This window comes from Oncorhynchus keta, chromosome 12, assembly GCF_023373465.1.
Source record: "Oncorhynchus keta strain PuntledgeMale-10-30-2019 chromosome 12, Oket_V2, whole genome shotgun sequence".
NCBI classification, from domain to species: Eukaryota; Metazoa; Chordata; class Actinopteri; order Salmoniformes; family Salmonidae; genus Oncorhynchus; species Oncorhynchus keta.
The window spans coordinates 16807810-16831653 of NC_068432.1; the positions used below are offsets into that span (position 1 = coordinate 16807810).

General features: G+C 41.9%; 1 protein-coding gene across 1 annotated transcript in view; it reads left to right on the forward strand.

Annotated features, from left to right (window-relative positions):
* The window catches only part of LOC118391044 (rho GTPase-activating protein 32-like), a 228423-nt gene that overhangs the window by 176086 nt on the left and 28493 nt on the right, over positions 1-23844 (forward strand). The window contains exons 13-15 of the mRNA XM_052457558.1: positions 6812-6862; positions 7419-7493; positions 19627-19776. Coding sequence (XP_052313518.1) covers positions 6812-6862; positions 7419-7493; positions 19627-19776 — 276 coding nt within the window. The remainder of the gene's footprint in view (positions 1-6811; positions 6863-7418; positions 7494-19626; positions 19777-23844) is intronic.

The window sequence follows — 23844 nt, forward strand, 5'->3', positions numbered from 1 at the left end:
ATTCTACAAAGTAACCACCCTTTGCCTTGATGACAGCTTTGCACACTCTTGGCATTCTCTTAACCAGCTTCACTTGGAATGCTTCTCCAACAGTCTTGAAGGAGTTCCCACATATGCTGAGCACTTGTTGGCTGCTTTTCCTTCACTCTGCGGTCCAACTCATCCCAAACCATCTCAATTGGGTTGAGGTCGGGGGATTGTGAAGGCCAGGTCATCTGATGCAGCACTCCATCACTCTCCTTCTTGGTCAAATAGCCCTGACACAGCCTGGAGGTGTGTTGGGTCATTGTCCTGTTGAAAAACAAATGATAATCCCACTAAGCGCAAACCAGATGCGATGGCGTAGTGCTGTATAATGCTGTGGTAGCCATGCTGGTTAAGTGTGCCTTGAATTCTAAATAAATCACTGACAGTGTCACCAGCAAAGCACCCCCACACCATCACACCTCCTCCATGCTTCACGGTGGGAACCACACATGCGGAGGGAGATAATCCATTCACCTACTCTGCATCTCACAAAGACATGGTGGTTTGAACTAAAAATCAAACATTTGGACTCATCAGACCAAAGGACAGATTTCCACCGGTCTAATGTCAATTGTTCGGGTTTCTTGGTCGCAAGCAAGTCTCTTCTTATTATTGGTATCCTTTAGTAGTGGTTTCTTTGCACCAATTTGACCATGAAGGCCTGATTCATGCAGTCTTCTCTGAACAGTTGATGTTGAGATGTCTGTTACTTGAACTCTGTGTAGCATTTAATTGGCCTGCAATCTGAGGTGCAGTTAAGTCTAATGAATTTATCCTCCGCAGCAGAGGTAACTCTGGGTCTTCCTTTCCTGTGGCGGTCCTCATGAGCCAGTTTCATCATAGCGCTTGATGGTTTTTGCAACTGCACTTGAAGAAACATTCAAAGTTCTTGAAAATTTCCTGACCTTCATGTTTTAAAGTAATGATGGACTGTTGTTTCCCTTTGCTTATTTAAGCTGTTCTTTCCATAATATGGACTTGTTTTTTTTAACCAAATAGGGCTATCTTCTGTCTGCCCACCTACATTGTCACAACACAACTGATCGGTTCAAACGCATTAAGAAGAAAGAAATTCCACAGATTAACTTTTAACAAGGCGCACCTGTTAATTGAAATGCATTCCATGAATGCATTTCATGTAGCTGGTTGAGAGAATACCAATAGTGTGCAAAGCTGTCATCAAGGCAAAGGGTGGCTACTTTGAAGAATCTCAAATATAAATTATATTTTGATTTGTTTCCTACATGATTCCATAGGTGTTATTTCATAGTTTTGATGATTTCACTAATCTTCTACAATGTAGAAAATAGTAAAAAATAAAGAAAATCCTGGAATGAGTAGGTGTGTCCAAACTTTTGACTGCTACTATATGTATTCAGACCCTTTGCTATGAGACTCAAAATTGAGCTCAGTTCAAATAAAATTTAGCGGTCACATACACATATTTAGCAGATGTTATTGCGTGTGTAGCGAAATGCTTGTATTCTTAGCTCCAACAATGCAGTAGTATCTAACAATACACAAATATAAAAGTAAAGGAATGGAATTAAGAAATATATAAATATTAGGATGATCAATGTCGGAGTGGCATTGACTAAATACAGTAGAAGAGAATATAGTATATACATATGAGATGATTATAGCAGTATGTCTCCATTATTAGTGTTCAGTGATTACATGTCTATATATACACAACCGTTCAAAAGTTTGGGGTCACTTAGAAATGTCCTTGTTTTTGAAAGAAAATACAATTTTTTTGTCCATTAAAATAACATCAAATTGATCAGAAATACAGTGTTGACATTGTAAATGACTATTGTAGCTGGAAACGGCTGATTGTTAATGGAATATCTACATAGGTGTACAGAGGCCCTGTATCAGCAACCATCACTCCTGTGTTCCAAAGGCACGTTGTTAGCTAATCCAAGTTTATCATTTTAAAAGGCTAATGGATCATTAGAAAACCCTTTTGCAATTATGTTAGCACAGCTGAAAACTGTTCTGATTAAAGAAGCAATAAAACTGGTCGCCTTTAGACTAGTTGAGCATCTGGAGCATCAGCATTTGCGGGTTCGATTACAGGCTCAAAATGGCCCTGAAGCAAATACCTTTCTTCTGGAACTCATCAGCCTATTCTTGTTCAGGGATATGAAGGCTATTCCATGTGAGAAATTGCCAAGAAACTGAAGATCTCTTCCAACGCTGTGTACTACTCCCTTCACAGAACAGTGCAAACTGGCCCTAAACAGAATAGAAAGAGTGTGAGTCCCCGGTGCACAACTGAACAAGAGGAGAAGTACATTTGAGTGTCTAGTTTGAGAAACAGACGCCTCACAAGTCCTCAACTGGCAACTTCATTAAATAGTACCCACAAAACACCAGTCTCAACATCAACAGTGAAGAGGCAGCTCTGGGATGCTGGCCTTCTAGGCAGAGTTGCAAAGAAAAAGCCATATCTCAGACTGGCCAATAAAAGATTAATATGGGCAAAAGAACAGACACGAGACAGAGGAAGATTGGGAAAAAAAGTGTTATGGACAGACAAATCTAAGTTTGAGGTGTTCTGATCACAAAGAAGAACATTCGTGAGACGCAGAAAAAATGAAAAGATGCTGGAGGAGAGCTTGACGCCATCTGTCAAGCATGGTGGAGGCTATGTGATGGTTTGGTGGTGGTAAGTGGGAGATTTGTACAGGGTAAAAGGGATCTTGAAGAAGGAAGGCTATCACTCCATTTTGCAGCGCCATGCCATACCCTGTGGACGGTGCTTAATTGGAGCCAATTTCCTCCTACAACAGGACAATGACCCAAAGCACAGCTCCAAACTATGCAAGAATTATTTAGGGAAGAAGCAGTCAGCTGGTATTCTGTCTATAATGGAGAGGCCAGCACAGTCACCGGATCTCAACCCTATTGAGCTGTTGTGGGAGCAGCTTGACCGTATGGTACGTAAGAAGTGCCCATCAAGTCAATCCAACATGTGGGAGGTGCTTCAGGAAGCGTGGGGTGAAATCTCTCCAGATTTCCTCAACAAATTGACAACTAGAATGTCAAATGTCTGCAAGGCTGTAACTGCAAATGCAGCAGTGTGTGTATATATATGTATATACAATTTTTCTTCTGAGGTCTTGGCTGATTTCTTTCTTTTTTATATATATATATATATCAAGGGGAAATGAAAATAAATCAGCCAAGACCTCAGAAGAAAAATTGTAGACCTCAAGTCTGGTCCATCCTTGGGAGCAATTTCCAAACGCCTGAAGGTACCACGTTAATCTGTACAAACAATAGTACAGAAGTATAACCACCATGGGACCACACAGCCGTCATATCGCTCAGGAAGGAGATGCGTTCTGTCTCCCAGAGATGAACGTACTTTGGTGCGAAAAGTGCAAATCAATCTCAGAACAACAGCAAAGGACCTTGTGAAGATGCTGGAGGAAACGGGAACAAAAGTATCTATATCCACAGTAAAATGAGTCCTATATCAACATAACCTGAAAGGCCGCTCAGCAAGGAAGACGCCACTGCTCCTAAAACGGCATTAAAAAAAAGCCAGACTACGGTTTGCAACTGCACATGGGGACACAGATCGTACTTTGGTCTGTTGGGAAAAAAATATAACTGTTTGGCCATAATGACCATCGTTATGTTTGGAGGAAAAAGGGGGAGGCTTGCAAGCCGAAGAACACAATCCCAACCGTGAAGCACGGGGGTGGCAGCAGCATGTTGTGGGGTGCTTTGCTGCAGGAGGGACTGGTGCACTTCACAAACTAGATGGCATCATGGGTGAGGAAAAGTGTGTGGATATATTGACGCAACATCTCAAGACATCAGTTAAAGCTTGGTCGCAAATGGGTCTTCCAAATGGACAATGACCCCAAGCATACTTCCAAAGTTGTGGCAAAATGTCTTAAGGACAACAAAGTCAAGGTATTGGAGTGGCCATCACAAAGCCCTGACCTCAATCCCATAGAAAATGTGTGGGCAGAACTGAAAAAGCGTGTGCGAGCAAGGAGGCATACAAACCTGACTCAGTTACACCAGCTCTGTCAGGAGGAATGGGCCACAATTCACCCAACTTATTGTGGGAAGCTTGTGGAAGGCTACCTGAAACGTTTGACCCAAGTTAAACAATTTAAAGGCAATGCTACCAAATACTAATTGAGTGTATATAAACGTTTGACCCACTGGGAATGTAATGAAAGAAATAAAAGCTGAAATAAATCCATTCTCTCTACAATTATTATGACATTTCACATTCTTAAAATAAAGTGGTGATCCTATCTGACCTAAAACATTTTTACTAGGATCAAGTGTCAGGAATTGTGAAAAACTGAGTTTAAATGTATTTGGCTACGGTGTACAGTGGGGAGAACAAGTGTCTGAAACACTGCAGATTTTGCAGGTTTTCCTACTTACAAAGCATGTAGAGGTCTGTCATTTATATCATAGGTACACTTCAACTGTGAGAGACGGAATCTAAAACAAAAATCCAGAAAATCACATTGTATGATTTTTAAGTAATTCATTTGCACAGAGCAAAAACAAAGCCATGAGGTCGAAGGAATTGTTTGCAGAGATCCGACAAAGGATTGTGTCGAGGCACATATCTGGGGAAGTGTACCAAAACATTTCTGCAGCATTGAAGGTCCCCAAGAACACAGTGGCCTCCATCGTTGTTAAATGGAAGAAGTTTGTAACCACCAAAACACTTCCTAGAGCTGGCCATCTGGCCAAACTGAGCAATCGGGAGAGAAGGGCCTTGGTCAAGGAGGTAACCAAGAACTTGATGGTCACTCTGACAGAGCTCCAGAGTTCCTCGTTTGAGGTTGGAGAAACTTCCAGAAGGACAACCATCTCTGCAGCACTCCACCAATCAGGCCTTTATGGTAGTGGCCAGACGGAAGCCACACCTCAGTAAAAGGCACATGACAACCTACTTGGAGTTTGCCAATAGGCACCTAAAGGACTCTGACCATGAGAAACAAGATGCTCTGGTCTGATGAAACCAAGACTGAACTCTTTGGCCTGAATGTCAAGTGTCACATCTGGAGGAAACCAGTCATCTCTCATCACCTGGTCAATGCCATCTCTACGGTGAAGCATGTTGTAGGCAGCATCATGCTGTGCGGATGTTTTTCAGCGGCAGGGACTGGGAGACTAGTCAGGATCGAGGCAAAGATGAACGGCGCAAAGTACAAAGAGATCCTTGATGTGAACTTGCTCAGGACCTCAGACAGTTTAATACATTTTAGAATAAGGCTGTAAAGTAATAATATGTGGGAAAAGTGAAGGGGTCTGAATAGTTTACAAATGCACAAATGCACTAGATCATTATATTGATATCTTTGCTTGAATATGAAGTTACTGTATTACTATATGTGTCCAATGAAAATTCCACAACTGCAACATTTCACATGATAAATGAATCAATAGTTATCACGCTCTTGAATAACCACTTAAACTCGCGTCTCATGTCTCTGTTTGCATAATTTCAGTACTAATCCAATGCAAACACGTATTGCTGATCTATAGCTAGCCAAAACAAACAGCCATTCAACACACGAGTGTAGCATGAAGCCCTATTACGTTCAGAAAGCTCAGCTACAACATTCTGATAGGTGTAATAGAAATTCTGTCATGGTTATACTGACACTCTAACACGGGTAATGCTCTTAGATGAATCGTGAAATGTTTTTGCTTTTGTTCTTTTTGTCATGTCCCTGCCCATCTTCCGAAAACATCTGAAACCCTACCTCTTCAAAGAACATGTTAAATAATTAATCTGTCTTACCCCCTTGTCTTTTCTTACTCGCACTGGCTTTGCTGATAACTTATTTATTAAGGACAAGTGTACTGACTATGACTGTGATATTTGGTTGTCTCATATCAGTGCATTCATATTACAATAACCAACTGTAAGGCTCTCTGGATAAAAGTGTCTGCTAAATTACTAAAATGTAAATGCAATGTTTTGGAATGACCAAACTGCCAAGCCCTTTCCATGGCATCATGTCCTATTCCTATCCTATATCCTGAAATGGTTTCCTATTCCCTATATAAAATGACCTACATTTGACCAAAGCTTCATTAGCTCTGGCCCAAAGTAGTGCCCTATATGGGGAATAAGGTACCATTTGGGACAGAGTCCCATGCACTCTCTCGCACAGCCAAAGGCACATTTAGCCTAATTTAAATCAGCCTTGAAAAATCCCTTTCAATCCAAGGGGTGAATCACCCAATGACTGTGTCAGAAAAATCTCAGTTGCTTTGGGGTGGATGGCCGGGTAGGAGCTGAACCATGCAAGGCCTGCTGGGAACGATATCAAGGCAGAGGGAACAGGGAAGTGATGACATGTGGCACAAAAAAAAGACAACCCCCCACAAGATCCGCAATGAGGAAATAGCATCATCATCATAACTATGTAGTCTCAGGTTTTGTTAGGGGTTAAGGCCCAATGTTATCTGGCACACAGAAGTTAAAGCCAATGTTTCCCATCATATTGTCAATATGAAAAGAATGCATCATGCCGTTTGTCATACTGTCACACATAGTGTCCTGAATGCACACAAAGAAAGCACACTGGAAATTACTCATGTTTGCTTGCCAAACCCTTCTGCTTTTAGGTGATCTCCTCTCTTTGGGCTGCCATGTTGTTCACAAACCTGACCATTTGCATGTCGTTTTTTTGTTGTTGCATGGCTTCACTCTGCTCCACAATTTTTAAAAATCTTGTTGTTTATTTCACTGTCGTCCCCTCTGCCCCCCACCCCACCTCAGCATCCCCCTGCTCGGGTCTGCGGCCTGCCTCCTGGAGTCTCTTCCCACCCTGTGCGTGCTGGTATACACCCCCCTCTCCCCCTCACTCGCACAGTTCAAGGCATCCTTCCTTCTTTCCTTCCTTTTTAAATGACGGGACAGGTAGAAGCCATGTGATGGAAACATTGCATTCCCTTCTCCAATAATGTCTAATCAGTGATTAGAGAAAGGGAGGAAGGATGCACTTTTAAATCATTTGAACACAGCCACACACTTTTCTTCCCTACATTGTTTCCTCCTTTCACACCTGGTTGTCAAATTGAATTTGTTCTTTACGACACTTAATGCTACTTTCTACTGCCTGACACCAATTTTGACAGTAAGTGATTTGATTTGCTGCCATTTATTTCAATGACACTTCTACAAAGTTTAAGTATTCACTGTCCAATGATGTATTATGAAAGTGTCAGACGCCAAGCTATCTGACTGAGTGACAGTCTCGAAACAGGAGAAAAGCTGTTGTTCCTGCCATGTTCCTCCTCTAAACAGAACCATTCTCTCCCCCTCCGTTCCCCCCGCTCCTACCCTCCTCTCCTTCCCGTCCATCCGTCTGTGCACCTGCATGCAGATTTGGAGATGGAGAGTGTAAAGCAGGACAATGCATGGGTGGCCGACCCATTAAACCACTACAGCCTGAGCTCAGGTAGACCCGTGTATCCATCCATACATGTGCCATAACCACCCTAGAGCTAACCCCCTACTAACGCACACGACACGCCACTGGGGCACTCTGTCGGTCTGTCTGTAACAAAGTCTTTACAATACCCATGCACTAGGACCAGAGTCCTTAGTTAATTATTAGTTAGTTACTCATCATTCTTAGTGCACGCTATGATGTAAAAAAGATACTTCAGGAGCCTTCTCTTGGTGCGTGGGGACTTGAACACTTGAACTGCTAAATCCACTCACTCTCTAACCTGAACACTGTTGTCGGAGTGAAATGTATCCACCTTTATCAGATTCACACACACTAGACTTGATGAGCTGACAACTAGATTTTTTTCCAGTGAATGTGTTTCTTTGTTATTTACCCTTTTCATTTCAGGTTTATCAGGATTTATTTTTCAACTGTTCTCTGTATATGCAAATGAATGGACTGAAAATATGATCATGCTGCTTTTTTCTTCAGGCCTCTTGAATTGTTCCCCTATCTGTTTCCCAGTCAGCTGTAGTTGTCGACTCTGTTTGGTTTCACCTGAAAGATTTTCGGCTGTGGCTGGGGTCTAGACTGTTTTGATTTATTCAAGTCCCCTCTTTAAAGTGGGGGCTATACAATTATCCTTTGGCGCATTAAGCATTGTCCTACAACAGCAAGAAGAACAGTCTTCTCTATGGTGACTGAAATTGCTACATTCCTAACAGGGGGAACCCTGGCCTGTTCAAACGTACACTGACCAGCTACCCATGCATGGAAATGGCCTCTATCCTTTTTAGCCAGGTAACTGGGATTTAGATTTCTACCTCTGAAACGTCAGAGTGAGCCGATTGAAAGAAGTCCTTTGCAGTTGGCTGCACCTCTGTATGGAGATGCCTTTGAAATTGTCGATCTGAGTTACTGTGTAAAGCCGACACGGATCTCTCTCTCGAAAAGAAAAAAAAAAGTAGGCATTTTTAACTTGAGTGTAAAAGGACATCTGCAAACTGTCTCACTTGGATGAAGGGTTATGGTGTAACTGGACTTTTATGTTACTTTAAGTCTGATCCACTCATTCAAACACTGAAGTCTGAGCTACAGTGTGATCAGCTCTGCTCCTTTCTCCAGCCTGACTGCTCCAGTAGGGCCGGCGTTTGTCCAGATGTTCTGAACCTGCTACTCTTTCCATCCCCTACTTCCTCCGTGGGCTGGAGATGGCTTCCTGTCTGGAGACCAGTATAGTGACTTGGGCAGCTGTGAGGAGCACAAACAAGCCAAGACAGCTGGATGTGTCTATGAGAAAAACAAAGTGAGAGATAGCAGGAAGGAGAGAGAGAATGTGTGAAGGAGACAGTAAGATTTGTCCTGCTTCTGCCCATGGGACTTTGGTCGACACGTCCTGGGCCGTGAAACTATGTTAGGCACAGAGACCTAGTGTAGTTTGGGCCTGTGAGGAATGATGTGGGGGAGATTGTATTGGAAACTTAAGCCCTCATTCTCTTTCATGCGGGACCAGAGTGCTCTCGCACCTACAATGACCCCTTAGGGTCGTGTTTTTGGTGTGCACACAACTTGTGCATAGTATGCCAAGGTGAATACAAAGGGAATGGTTTGTTTCATGTAAGCTACTTTTAGGAGGGGTTGTTTGAGAGTAACTGAGTAATCAAGGCGTTTCCCATGTCAGTTCATTTGAGAACGTCAAACCATATTACACAGTTAAGTCTGTGTCCGAGTGGAGAGATTGAGAAAATGTTACCTGAGTCTTAAAAGGGGAGCTTAGTCTTCACCCTGCATGCATTGAATGCACATAGTGTGTACAGCTCCACAAAACGATGTGTGGTATGTTCTCCCACATTTATTCTCCTATATTTATTGCTTCTGTAGCATTGGTGCCCTGTAATATTGACAGATTTGTTGGTGCAGGAATAGCAATCTTTTTCAGAGGTGGAGTTTGCCCTTGCATCAGAATCTGCCACTTCATAGTAAATAGAGGATGTCCTTGTCGTTTGGCCTCAAGACAACTCCAACCATACTTTATTAGTTACATTTTTTACTTTGAATTTCAATTGCTCCTTGATCACATGACGTAGACACTTCAATCCAACTTTGGATTGTTCACAAGGTAAGGAAGGACACATTGCACACTCTTTGCTTTTCCCCAAAAGCACCTTCTTAATTTTATATAAATATTGTATAAATATAAAAACTCTTCAACCACGTGACTTAACGTCATATCAACTGTCCATGTTGTACAACCTTTGCTTTTCTCATAAAATAATTCCTAAATGTTATACATATTTTTTTATGATATACTGAACAAAAATATGAACGCAACGTGTAGAGTGTTGGTCCTATGTTTCATGAGCTGAAATAAAAGATCACAGAAATTGTCCATATGCACTGAAAGCGTATTTCTCTCAAGTTATGGGACCAAATTTGTTTACATCTCTGTCAGTGAGCATTTCTCCTTTGCCAAGATAATCCATCCACCTAACAGATTTTATTGCGGATGTAGCGAAATGCTTGTGTTTCTAGCTCCAACAGTGCAGTAATGTTTAACAAGTAATATCTAACAATTTCACAACAATACACACAAATCTCAAGTAAAGGACCTAAGGCCATTTGTTAGGCCCATTTTTTAAGGTATCTGTGACCAACAGTATTCCCTGTCATGTGAAATCCATAGATTAGGCCCTAACTAAATTATTTCAATTGATTGATTTCCTCATATGAACGAATGTCTGGCGACTATAGATTCTCAAACCAACTTTACCACTGTGAGAAACTTGATTTGAACACTTTTGTTCCAAGACATATTATTTCCTAACAAATATGCCACTTTGAGGTGCAAGATCGATTAGATTTTTCTATGACATGTTTTAATTTACATGTACTTGTATGTGGTTCGGGTTGTTGTGGGTTCGTGTTGAAACATGATATGGTTGTTATCATCATCGAAGTAAGATATATTTACACAGCGAATAGCAAATTATTTAGTCATTCTTATTATACTGCAGACACCACGACATTGATCTATTTTCAGCGTCATTAAACGATACGATGATTGCGAGTGACATTTTCATATTCCTGCCTGCTCCCATAAAGAGAGGAATGAATGACCCAATTTGAAACAGAATTGCGGTCGTATTCCACGTAGATTGGCACAGTGTTTCCATGCGATGTCTTGTGAATGTAGTTTTGTTGTAAACTGACACTGGAAGGGGCTGGTCATTAACTGAAAGGGAAAAAAGGAAAGAATGCTTGAAGAAACTTTGTTTGGGGGGCGATTGACGTGCTGAGGAGCGAGGCGCACACTTATCCGAATTCTCTTTCGACTGCTTATTTACTGTCCATTGGTACTGTACCATACATTTTGTGATTTAAGTTTAGTCGGCAGTGTTTTTTGAAGTAATTAGTCATAAACCAAATGATAAGGAGTTGCAGTTAGAGCAACAGCTTCTGGAAGGAAATGTCTACTGTTGACCTTGGATTCCCTATTTAAAGTCCCATCATCAAGTGAGAATCCCACTGCGTTTCGCAGGTAAGAATGTATTACAGTCTGGGATTTAATTTGTTTTAGTCTAGTACAGTGTGCACTCCAGTAGAATGGGGTTTGAATCTGCCCGTTAATGATTTGGCACCTTTTCACCACTCATTGATTGACAACCTGAAATGACGTTGTCGTTCAATGAGCTCGAGCCGTTTTGTTGATCTTCTCTGAAATTCTTTCAGGTGCTTTTGATTATTTCCGATCACCAAAGACAGATTCACGTGAAGTTATTGTTACAATGCAACAGTCATGGGGCAGTCCTGTCATGAAAGGGATTTTGGCAGTTGAAGCCCTTATTTACTTCCCCAGAGTCAAATGAACAGTTTCCACTAGTTCCAACAGCCACAAAGTCAGACATTGCTATATCGTAAAAATGTATGTAAAATAAAATGTATCTTAAAGGTTAAGCATGTGGTTAGGGTTAATGTTATATTCACATAAAGATGAGGAATTGTAGAAATAGGTGGGGTTTATGACTTTGTCTGTGGTAACTAGTGACAACCAGTTTGATGTACGTGGCTAACTATCATTAGCGCAATTGCTAACATACATTACATAGCTCTTGAAACTCAAATCAACCCAAACATTCCTTTGACAATTACCCTAAAATGATTATTTGCCTCCTACTGAGTTTGAGGTACCAGCTATTGCCCAACTATGTATCGGGTTAGGTTGATACTGCTTTCCCAGCTCGTTACCTTCAATGACTGAGCAAATTGTGATGGTCTGTTAAAATTCAACAGCAGTTAGTGTCTTGCAGAAGTATTCATCCCCCTTGGCGTTTTTCCAATTTAGTTGCATTACAACCTGTAATTTAAATAGATTTTTATTTGGATTTCATGTAATGGACATACACAAAATAGTCCAAATTGGTGAAGTGAATTTTTTTTTTTATGACTTATTAAAATAAAAAGTGGTGCGTGTATATGTATTCACCCCCTTTGCTATGAAGCCCCTAAATAAGATCTGGCGCAACCAATTACCTTCAGAAGTACGATAATTAGTTAAATAAAGTCCACCTGTGTGCAATCGAAGTGTCACATGATCTCAGTATATATACACCTGTTCTGAAATTTTTGATCTCAGTATATATACACATGTTCTGAAAGTTCCCAGAGTCTGCAACACCACTAAGCAAGGGGCACCATGAAGACCAAGGAGCTCTCCAAACAGGCCAGGGACAAAGTTGTGGAGAAGTATAGATCAGGGTTGTTTTTTTGTTTTTTTATCAAACTTTGAACATCCCACGGAGCACCATTTAAATCCAGTATTTTAAAAAATTGAAAGAATATGGCACCACAACAAACCTGCCAAGAGAGTGCCAGCCACCAAAACTCATGGACCAGCAAGGAGGGCATTAAATCAGAGAGGCAACAAAGAGACCAAAGATAACCTTGAAGGAGCTGTAAAGCTCCACAGCAGAGATTGGAGTATCTGTCCATAGGACCACTTTAAGCCGTACTCACCACCGAGCTTGGCTTTACGGAGGAGTGGCCAGAAAAAAAGAAAAACAATAAGAAAACACATTTGGTGTTCGCCAAAAGGCATGTGGGAGACTCCCCAAACATATGGAAGAAGGTACTCTGGTCAGATGAGACTAAAATGTAGCTTTTTGGCCATCAAGGAAACCGCTATGTCTGGCGCAAACCCAGCACCTATCATCACCCCGAGAATACCATTCCCACAGTGAAGCGTGGTGACAGCAGCATGCTGTGGGGATGTTTTTCATTGGCAGGGACTGTGAAACTGGTCAGAATTGAAGGAATGATGGATGGCACTTAATACAGGGAAATTCTTGAAGGAAACCTGTTTCAGTCTTCCAGAGATTTGAGACTGGGATGAAGGTTCACCTTCCAACAGGACAATGACCCTAAAAGCATACTGCTAAAGCAACACTCGTGTGGTTTAAGGGGAAACATTTAAATGTCTTGGAATGGCCTAGTCAAAGCCCAGACCTCAATCCAATTGAGAATCTGTGGTATGACTTAAAGATGAGCTGTAGACCAGCGGAACCCGTCCAACTTGAAGGAGCTGGAGCAGTTTTGCCTTGATGAATGGGCAAAAATCCCGGTGACGAGATGTTCCAAGCTTATAGAGACATATCCCAAGAGACGTGCAGCTGTAATTGCTCTAAAAGGTGTCTCTACAAAGTATTGACATCCTCAAGTTTTCATATTCTAGTTTTTTTACAATAAAAAAATATTTTTCATCTTCAAAGTGGTAGGCATGTTGTGTAAATCAAATGATACAAACCCCCCAAAAATCCATTTTAATTCCAGGTTGTAAGGCAACAAAATATGAAAAACGCCAAGGGGGGTGAATACTTTTGCAAGCCACTGTAGTTAAGTGTCTTATAGGCAGACCTATTCTATTTCTATGGGTCAAACTCCTTCACAATTCCCTTATGCTTGCAAAAATAGTGTTAAATTTTCATTTCACCGTTCATCTCCTCTGAGTTGTGGCAATGACATCATATAATGACATGCATTAAATTGATTCATAGCTTTGCGATACTACATTGATCCTTTAGAGGTAAATTTGGCTTTTCAGTTTAAATGTCATAAACCTTATCTCGGTAAAGGCTAAGATGGATGTCTTACAAAGCAGTTTCATGGGGACTTGCTGAAAATAAGACGTCGGAATGAACTCTCTGGTCCACCCAAGATATGTTTCGTGGTTCATCCGATGGCGTCATCCCCACAGTGACCGTGCATACCCCAACCAGAATCCATTTACTCCCTGTTCCCCTAAGACTTCATGGCCAAGCACGACTCCAACACCATCAAGTTTGCCGACGACACAACAGTGTTATCCCTGATCACCGACAACAATGAGAGAATATAGGGAGGAGGTCAGAGGCCTGGCAGTGTGGTGCCAGGATAACAACCTCTCCCTCAACGTTATCAGTACAAAGGAGGTGATTGTGGACTACAGGAAAAGTAAGAACGAGCACACACATTCTCATCAACAGGGAGTGGAGCAGGTTGAGAGCTTCAAGTTTCTTGGTGTCCACATCACCAAAGAACTGTCATTTTCCAAACACACCAAGAGAGTTGTGAAGAGGGCACAACAAGCCTATTCCCCCGCATGAGACTGAAAAGATTTGGCATGGGTCCTCAGATCCTCAAAACGTTTATACAGCTACACCATCGAGAGCATCCTGACTAGTTGCATCACCGCCTGGTATGGGAACTGCTCGGCCTCTGACCGCAAGGCACTACAGAGGGTAGTGTGTATGGCCCAGTCCATCACTGGGGCCAAGCTTCCTGCCATCCAGGACCTCTATAACAAGAAGTGCCACAGGAAGGCCCTAAAGATTGCCAAAGACTCCAGCCACCCTAGTCTGCTACCACACGGCAAGTGGTACCGGAGCGCCAAGTTCTTCCCAATTGCATTGTTGGTTAACTGGCTCACATGGACACCACTGGCAATTAAATATCTTTTTGGGCCACAGCTTGCATATAATTGGAGAAGACCATTAAACTGTGTTAATGTATTAATCTCTCAATGGTGTCATTTTTCAATATTCTATAGCAGTTTTTCCCATGGAATACCATAGGACCTGCCTTTGTGAAGAATGTAGAAATTTTCTCAAGGCAGCACAATGCTCCCACTCTATAAAAATGCTTCCAATCCAAAACAGTTCAGAACAGTTGCTGCAAATATTATGACTACATTTGGAGATATTTTGTTCGTTCTGATCTTTGGCAAGTGTTTTTTCGGGTGTTCGTGCACACTTAATTTTTTCTCAAGGCAAGCTGAAGTCGGTAGCTGAAGGCTCCGCTGGTGTTGGTGATTGGTCAACGGTTTGTTGTTATTCACTTGAGAACTACTGCACCAAATATCTAAGGTGTAAAAGTGTGCGAATAAGATCTCCTCAAATGTCTACTCAAGAAATCTGTCATTAATTTTCTTAGATTAATTCTGACTATTTTTGAGGAAGTGTATACTGGCTACGGCATCTCAAGATGGACAAACTATTGATGCTTTTTTCTCATTTTTCAAGCGAATGTGTATTAAGGGAGTATGCGAGCACACTGGTTCGCACCAGCCGAGCAGAGGTATGCGGAAGGCTTTAAGAGAGTATGTTATAAAAGAGGGGATGGGGGAGGGGGTAATTGAGCAGGTAACTGGAGTGTGAAGCCTGCTGATCGTGAGTAGGTTGCAATAAGGCTCTCCTAATAGAACATGAGGTTAACATAATAGTTGGATTCCGTTTACATTTCTCTCCAGTAGTATTGTTGGACTGATGTTGCAAGTAGATAAGACTTCAATCGACAGACTTAAGTCCATTGGACTTACTTGGAAATGCATGGTTTAGTTTCATGGCATAAGCATACCTTTTTTGTCTGTGTTATCTCGGCAATCTAAGCAACCTATCTCAATTCCAGAGAAGTTTCAACCAATGCCCCTCTCAACACTTACTTTGACTTTGCGGTTTGCGTCTACGTTCGGCCTGCGCGCATCCTTTGAAACCTACCTAATGGAATTGAATGTGGCTGTTGATGCGGGGCCGATTGCAGAGAACGAGCGTGATGTTTGCTTTTACGCCGGTTACGGTTACTTTACCACACATCCGGTCCCAGAGCGCACTGGAGCCTCACGTGTCACGTGTGCTCCAGCAATCACAACCGTTTTGATAGCTCACAGTCTATGGCCTCCATCCAAGCTTTGGCTCCTCTTCGTTTTTCTCTCTCTCCCCCTCTGTCGTTCTTTCTCCCTCTCCACATGTTAGGTCAGCAGCAGCTGTCATGGCGTGCAGAGAGTGGAATTTTTCCTGCCCCAGAAGGAACAGAAGAGGGGAAGAATTAAAAAAAAAAAATACAATTGAGATCCTTGTATTTCCCACTGATATTCTGATCCAAACGTTTCCCTGGATAATCTTGGGAATGGCCTGAGTAGGAGAAACAAAAATGTTGCCAGGAAATCTGGTTAATTACGAATAGCTTTATCGATCGATTTTGACTGAGAGGATAGCTATGCAAAAGTGCTAAATGGAATGTTGTTGTTAGTTGTCAGACCAAGTCATTATTATTCGAGTCACAACCAAACATGAAACAGAAATGTCTAAGTGTAATAAACGCTACGGCGATTGAATGATGAAACGCCATCAATTATTGTAGGATTAGATGGAATATAGATTTAAAACATATGCATTTAAATGTGTAAAAGCACCCACAAACATTTCAACAAGAGAACAAAGCGCCATCCACTGGCGGGAGTTTGCCACAGTAATAATACATTTTAACAACAAATTCTTTAACAACAAATTCCAAATGCAACCTAAGTAAAATATCAATGTCAAGCAATTTTGAAACACCAAAAAACCAGTAGGCCTATGCTAGTAATTGTTGCTTGATGCCTCATTGCTAGTTAGATTGCAAAGTAAGTAAATTCTTGATCACCAAACAATTGTTGGAGCTGCATATTCATTTATTATGGCAATCCTCGCTCCCTACAATTTTGATATTTGCGCTGCACAGCATATCAGCAATCTGTCTGTTTGCTCACCCGATCTGTATTGATTGACAGTTTGCTGGTCCAATCAGAGGACAGAGTGTGTTTCACTAGCCAAGGGCGACGCTGCGGCTACTCACTCTGGCTGCATGGAGAGTCATCCAGGGAGAGACTGCCACAAAATGAATAACAAAATGTTACAAAACCTGGCCAGATAATTTCAAGTCATTAGTCTCAAGTTGGAGCCCGGAGCTGTGAGGCCCAATTCAAGTCTCAAGTTATTTTATTTTATAGTCCATAATTGTTGTTAGTGCCCTCTACACTGGTAATTAACTGTGAACATTGTAAAGATAAAGAACAGACAGTAGCTGCTTTGTGTTGACTCTGACAGTCATGATTGAAAAGTGTGTCTGTGTGTGCCTCTGCAGCCAGCATTATGTTGGCATATTTCACAATGCTGCTTACAGTGCCTTACTAGTTCTAATTAATGACGCTTTCCTTTCAAAATGTCTAAAGTTTTATTACTGTATGAGCATCCTGAAATATCATTACATTCAGCCACACCAGTTTTATCACAACAATGCTCCCCATAACTGTCAAAATTCCACGTATTTTTGAATACCAGTTGATTTTTTTTTTGTCCTAGAGTTTCTCATGCAGATCTCAGGGTGAGACTGCTGGCTTTAATTTGACTTGCTGTGGACCATAGAGACTTCCACCCTGTCCAAGCATCATGGGAGCCATCCAACTACCAGAGGAGCAGCTCTCTGCCCCGCTGACTATGACTCAGACATTTGATAGGTTTCCAGATGCATACCATGATATAAGAAGCTTTCAGCAACCGCTGAGAAAGTTGCATCACCCCGATCATCTAGCCTGAGAGTTAGTGTTGCAGAGTACAGTGTGTTGCTTTACCCGACCGTGTGCGATAGTTTAACCATATGGTTTTCACTTTGGAGGCTTTCGCCAAAGATGTATTCAACAATGAGCTCATCATTGTCCCGCAGTCTATTCGATTCTCTGAAGAGCATCTCTCGAATTGCCCCATTCGCTGTCAGCGGAGTTGACATTGAGCAGAGCAATCTTCAGACTTGTGCTCCTATGCACTTCAGGTGATGTGGTTTCCTAAATAACAGTGACAGTCGGTGTAGGCCTGTGCCTTGCTCCATCGGCACCCACTTGTTATGCAAAGCCTTTTTGATGCCTCAACAGTTGGTAAACAAAGGTGCTTCAGCAGTTTGTGGTGGGATACAGCACCAAGACATTTCACTTTCTCACAGGGGAAATCCAAGCTCCACTTCGCTTGAAATGGAGCCAAACAGAAAGTTTGGTTCATGATTTAGAAGCAATGTGCTTCTCATCAATTGTACTCAATATAAACACAAGTGAAAGTGCTTTCAACTATATATGTCTGGTAGGGCTGAGCCCACTTAGTCGACTGGTCGATAGGCTGTTGGTCAACCAATATATATATATATATATATATATATATATATATATATATTCATTTTTTTTGGCAGTAGCAAAAATATCTACACTGAGCAAAAATATAAATGCAACATGTAAAGTGTTGGTCTCATGTTTCATGAGCTGAAATAAAAAATCCCAGAAATGTTCAGTACGCTCAAAAAGCTTATTTCTCTCAAATGTGCACAAATTTGTTTGTGTCCCAGTTAGTGATTATTTCTCCTTTGCCAAGATAATCCATCCACCTTACAGGTGTAGCATATCAAGAAGCTGATTAAACAGAATGAGTTGAACCTTGTGCTGGGGACAATAAAAAAACACTTTCAAATGTAACGTTTTGTCACACAACACAATGCCACAAATGTCTCAATTTTTGAGAGAGCGTGCAGTTGGCATGCTGCCTGCAGGAATGTCAACCAGAGCTGTTGCCAGATACCTGAATGTTCAGTTACTACGCTGGACCAGTTGTGCGCTGCCCCATGGGTCTCCCGGTCGCGGCCGGCTGCGATAGAGCCTGGACTCGAGCGCAGAATCTCTAGTGGCACAGCTAGCGATGGAGTGCATTAGACCACTGCGCCACTCGGGGGGCCATGGATATTATTTTTATCAGGATATTTTCTTCCTGCAGGCTGCAACATTTTTATTAGTTGGTTTTATTTAGGCTGTTTTTACAAAGTTAGCAATAGAAGTAACTTTTTATTTTTATAATTTTCATTTAGATTTTACTCTAATTTTGATTAAACACAAGACTGATTGAAGATACGACATTATAAATGAAATGAAACTGTTCCAAGACAATGTGCATATGAAAACCATAACTGGCACGCAGATCGGTAGAAAATAGTCAGATAAATTGGCATTCCACATGAAAGGTTGCCGTCTCCTCCTGTATCCTATTACCGGCAAAAGCAGAATCTGCGAAAGCCAGCAGGAGCGGGAGGAGGATGGTCAGGTTTTTATTGATCTCTTGCTCCCTCTTCAGTCATTTGTTTTATTTCATCCAACAGAGCATCAGACAAGCTCAATGCATATAGTTGATTTTATTAAAAGTGTAGATTATTTGTTTGTAGTCTGTAGAGGGAATGTTGGTTACCCTGCAACGTGTCAGCCAATGCAGACGGTTTATTTGTGTTCCGTTGGAGAAACGCTATTCTCCTTTTGGGGGAAAATATGGCTCTGTGATCTACACTTTGCAGTGGAGGATTTGTGAACAAAGGTTTGCGGGCATGCCAGCTCCATTGTTCTCTCCAAAAGCTGTGGTTTTTCACTAGATAGCTTTTCCACATTTTTCCCAATGGATAAAACAACTGGGTCCATATTTGAAAGGAGTAGACCTATTTCCAGACCCATTGATTGTCTTGTGAAGCTTGGGTCAGCCATGCTGTAAAAGGGCTGGCATTAGAAGAAGAAAACAAAGTTATTCACAGGGACTAACTTATTCAGACTTTTTCCCCACCTCTGATGTGTTATGTTTACAGTGAACTTTGGATTGAACATTTTGCACAGATCTAATGAAAGCATGCTGACTTTACTGGTATGCATCACATTGCACAGCTCACCATTTTAAATGCGTTATTTCATGTTGCGTAGGCGGGCAACACCAGCTGAACACCTGCAAGTGTGAGAGTGTGTATTAAGCATATTGTGTGTTTCTCTGTTTCCCGGCAGTGTCTAAGAAGCACGGGAAGCTGATCACGTTCCTGCGCACCTTCATGAAGTCCCGGCCCACCAAGCAGAAGCTGAAGCAGAGGGGAATCCTCCGGGAGAGGGTGTTTGGCTGTGACCTGGGAGAGCACCTCCTCAACTCGGGCCACGATGGTGAGACTTACTCTTTCACTCTCTCGGTCTCTCTTTCTCTCGCGTTCTCTCACACACACGTACTCATAGAAGTTCTTCAGCTTTGACCTCATTTGTGGTGTTTTGGCGACTTGAAACGCACACGTGCAAACACTAACATGCTGAGGGGTGTTCTCAGGATGAACAGTCGCCCTTCTTTGTGCAATATGGTCACTCACAGTGTGGTAAAAGGGTCGACTAGTCTCCACCTAATATTGCTGTAATGCAAGGCTCGGATCAAACTTGTCTCAACTCCGGTAGAGGCTAGAGCAAGGTTGAGCTGTTGAGAGTTCAGGTGGGCTTTCACGCTTCAACAAACAAAGGAGATGAGGGCTACTCAACACCAATGACAAAAATCATGAGAATGGCTCACCAATAAAAACTTCCAAAAGGACTAACTCGAGATAAACAGGAGCATTCAACAACGGGGAAAAGGGCACTTTAATCCATTGTACAGGATGCAAACAGATGAGACGTTTCGACGTCAATCTGATGTCTTCCTCAGTGACCTGACCATTGCACACACAATGTAAAAAATAATAATAATAATAAGAGAAATAGTGTCTAAATATACATAGGTGATATGTGGGTGTCTGAATCAGGAGACACAGAGACCCTAAAAATCAAGGCAACAACATTGTAGAAATGAGGACAGTGAAAAATCATTGTTTAGCCCCTTTTGATCCACAGTGTCTGAGGAGTACTGCCAGAACACCTCTTTGTTTTAATTTACGTACAATATCACCTCCTTGGTGAAATGTGACACGTTCTATGGGTACAAAGTGCAGGGAGGAAGGTGAGCCATGTTTGGCTTCGATGCAGTGGCACGCAATAGCATAGTCCGTGTTTTTATTTAGAATAGCAGCCTTATGTTCTGCGATGCGAAGATTCAATGCTTAAGTTTGACCAATATAGAGTAAGCAGCCCAGCAGATGCATTTGTGCAGGTATATCACATTTGTGGTGCTACAATTACTGACTCGTTTTATGTTGTGTTCTTTACCTGTTCTCGGGTAAACAGATGCGAGGGTGGCTATGTTGTGAACTCTCGTACATTTTGGATCACTTTTGAGGATGTTCCTGTGTTTCAATACAATGGATTTGACGCAACCGGCACATGGGCTGTTCTCTGTGGAAAAAGGCAAATATGGACGTTTTGTCCTGGTATCTGTTAGTGCCAGTAAGTCCACTTTGACGCTCAGTCTCTGAATTTGGGATTGTGGTCAGATAAGTTAATATAAAAAATGTACTATTGAGGTTGAGCTGTTGTTCACTGACCCATACAGCTCGATGGGCCGGGCATGCAGTGTGAACCCGACCACCCCCGGTGCCCAGGGAGGGTTGCCACAGCAACTGAGGTGGCTTACAGAAAGTGTAGTGGTCTAGTTGGCAGTGTGGTTAAAGGGAGATTTCGCCTCTCCACTGATCTGGAGCCTGAGGGATCTGGCAACACATGCTTTGTTTGCCCCCAAATCAATCCTGAGCCGTCTGTTCTGTCAGCCGTCTTCACCACTACCAGCCTCTTCTGCTCTGTTCAGATTGGCCGCCATCACACTGCATTACAGTGGCAGGACTCATACTGTTGCACAAGTACAATACTGCCCATGTCGTTAGTGGTGTGGCTTTAGGAGAAGCAGACATCCGTCTAGGAAATAATACTCTAATTTAATGGGGTTTTCTTTGGCAATGTGTATGCTACGTACATAGCACATATTCAGCTTATATTTGAATGGCAGTGGTTTTGGATGCCGTTCAGTCTTTGTGAATGAAGAGTCAGTCTTCAAATCACGTGCCTTGAGTTGTCCTCATTATATAAGCACTTGCTGTGTTTGTTTACACACACATCTGCCATGTGAGAAAGGAGATGACAGACTTGCGATCTCAGACATGGTAACTTATGACGGACAGCCAGTCAGAGCCGTCGGAAAGGAGATAGATGTCAAACGACACGACCATACTTTACCTTTCAAACTGGAGCAGAGCAGTGCTCCCCAATAGTAACGAGATAGGGGATGACATCAGGGATAGATGACATGACATCACTGCACAGCTCCGGAGATGACATCTGTCCTGACTTTATGGGTCAGCCTCAATTGCTGTATGTCTGTATGAGCAGCACAGCTTTCATACCAAGCTGTCAAATGTCTTGTTTGAATGTCACATAAATGCAGGCCTAGACAAATGTTATATGATGTCATAAGCTAGCTTCTCCCTCGTGTGATGTGCTTCAGGTAACTCCTCTAGCGTTGACTATCATCATACAGTTGAAGACGGAAGTTTACATACACCTTAGCCAAATACATTTAAACTCAGTTTTTCACAATAACTGACATTTAATCCTAGTAAAAATGCCCTGTTTTAGGTCAGTTAGGATCACCACTTTGTTTTAAGAATGTGAAATGTCAGAATAATAGTAGAGTGATTTATTTCAGCTTTTATTTCTTTCATCACATTCCCAGTTGGTCAGAAATTTACATACACTCAATTAGTATTTGGTAGCGTTGCCTTTAAATTGTTTAACTTGGGTCAAACGTTTCGGATAGCCTTCCACAAGCTTCCCACAATAAGTTGGGTGAATTTTGGCCCATTCCTTCTGACAGAGCTGGTGTAACTGAGTCAGGTTTGTAGGCCTCCTTGCTCGCACACGCTTTTTCAGATCTGCCCACACATTTTCTATAGGATGAGGTCAGGGCTTTGTGATGGCCACTCCAATAGCTTGACGTCCTTAAGCCATTTTGCCACAACTTTGGAAGTATGCTTGGGGTTATTATCCATTTGGAAGACCCATTTGTGACCAAGACTGATGTCTTGAGCTGTTGCTTCAATATATCCACATTTTCCCGCCTCATGATGCCATCTATTTTGTGAAGTGCACCAGTCCCTCCTGCAGCAAAGCAACCCCACAACATGATGATGCCACCCACGTGCTTCACAGTTGGGATGGTGTTCTCCGGCTTGCAAGCCTCCCCCTTTTTCCTCCAAACATAATGATGGTCATTATGGCCAAACAGTTTTAGTTTTGTTTCATCAGACCAGCGGACATTTCTCCAAAAAGTACAATCTTTGTCCCCATGTGCAGTTGCAAACCGTAGTCTGTTTTTTTTTATGGTGGTTTTGGAGCAGTGGTTTCTTCCTTGCTGAGTGGCCTTTCAGGTTATGTCCATATAGGACTTGTTTTTACTGTGGATATAGATACTTTTGTAACTGTTTCCTCCAGCATCTTCACAAGGTCCTTTGTTGCTGTTCTGGGATTGATTTGCAATTTTCGCGCCAAAGTATGTTCATCTCTAGGAGACAAAAGGGTCTCCTTCCTGAGCGGTATGACGGCTGCGTCGTCCCATGGTGGTTATACTTGTGTACTATTGTTTGTACAGATGAATGTGGTACCTTCAGGCATTTGGACATTTCTCCCAAGGATGCACCAGGCTTGTGGAGGTCAACAATATTTTGCTGATTTCTTTTGATTTTCCCATGATGTCAAGCAAAGAGGCACTGAGTTTGAAGGTAGGCCTTGAAATGCATCCACAGGTACACCTCCAATTGACTCAAATGATGTCAATTAGCCTATCAGAAGCTTCTAAAGCCATGACATTTTCTGGAATTTTCCAAGCTGTTTAAAGGCACAGTCAACTTAGTGTATGTAAACTTCTGACCCACTGGAATTGTGAATTATCAGTGAAATAATCAGTTTGTAAACAATAGTTGGAAAAATGCACAAAGTAGATGTCCTAACCGACTTGCCAAAACTATAGTTTTGACTATAGTTTGTTAACAATACATTTGTGGAGTGGTTGAAAAAGGAGTTTTAATGACTCCAACATAAGTGAATGTAAACTTCTTACTTCAACTGTACATGAGTCTTAAGAATTGTATTTTCTTCACACACGCCAAACAAGTTAAGAGACTACAGATTACAAAGACAGAACCCAATAAAGACAACACTTAAAGGTAGAATCCTTACTGCAGAACCCATATAAAAACAGGATGGTATTGCTGAGCCACTTTCACCTCCATATGTAGTGTTTGGAATGGACTGTGGGAAGTTTAACCT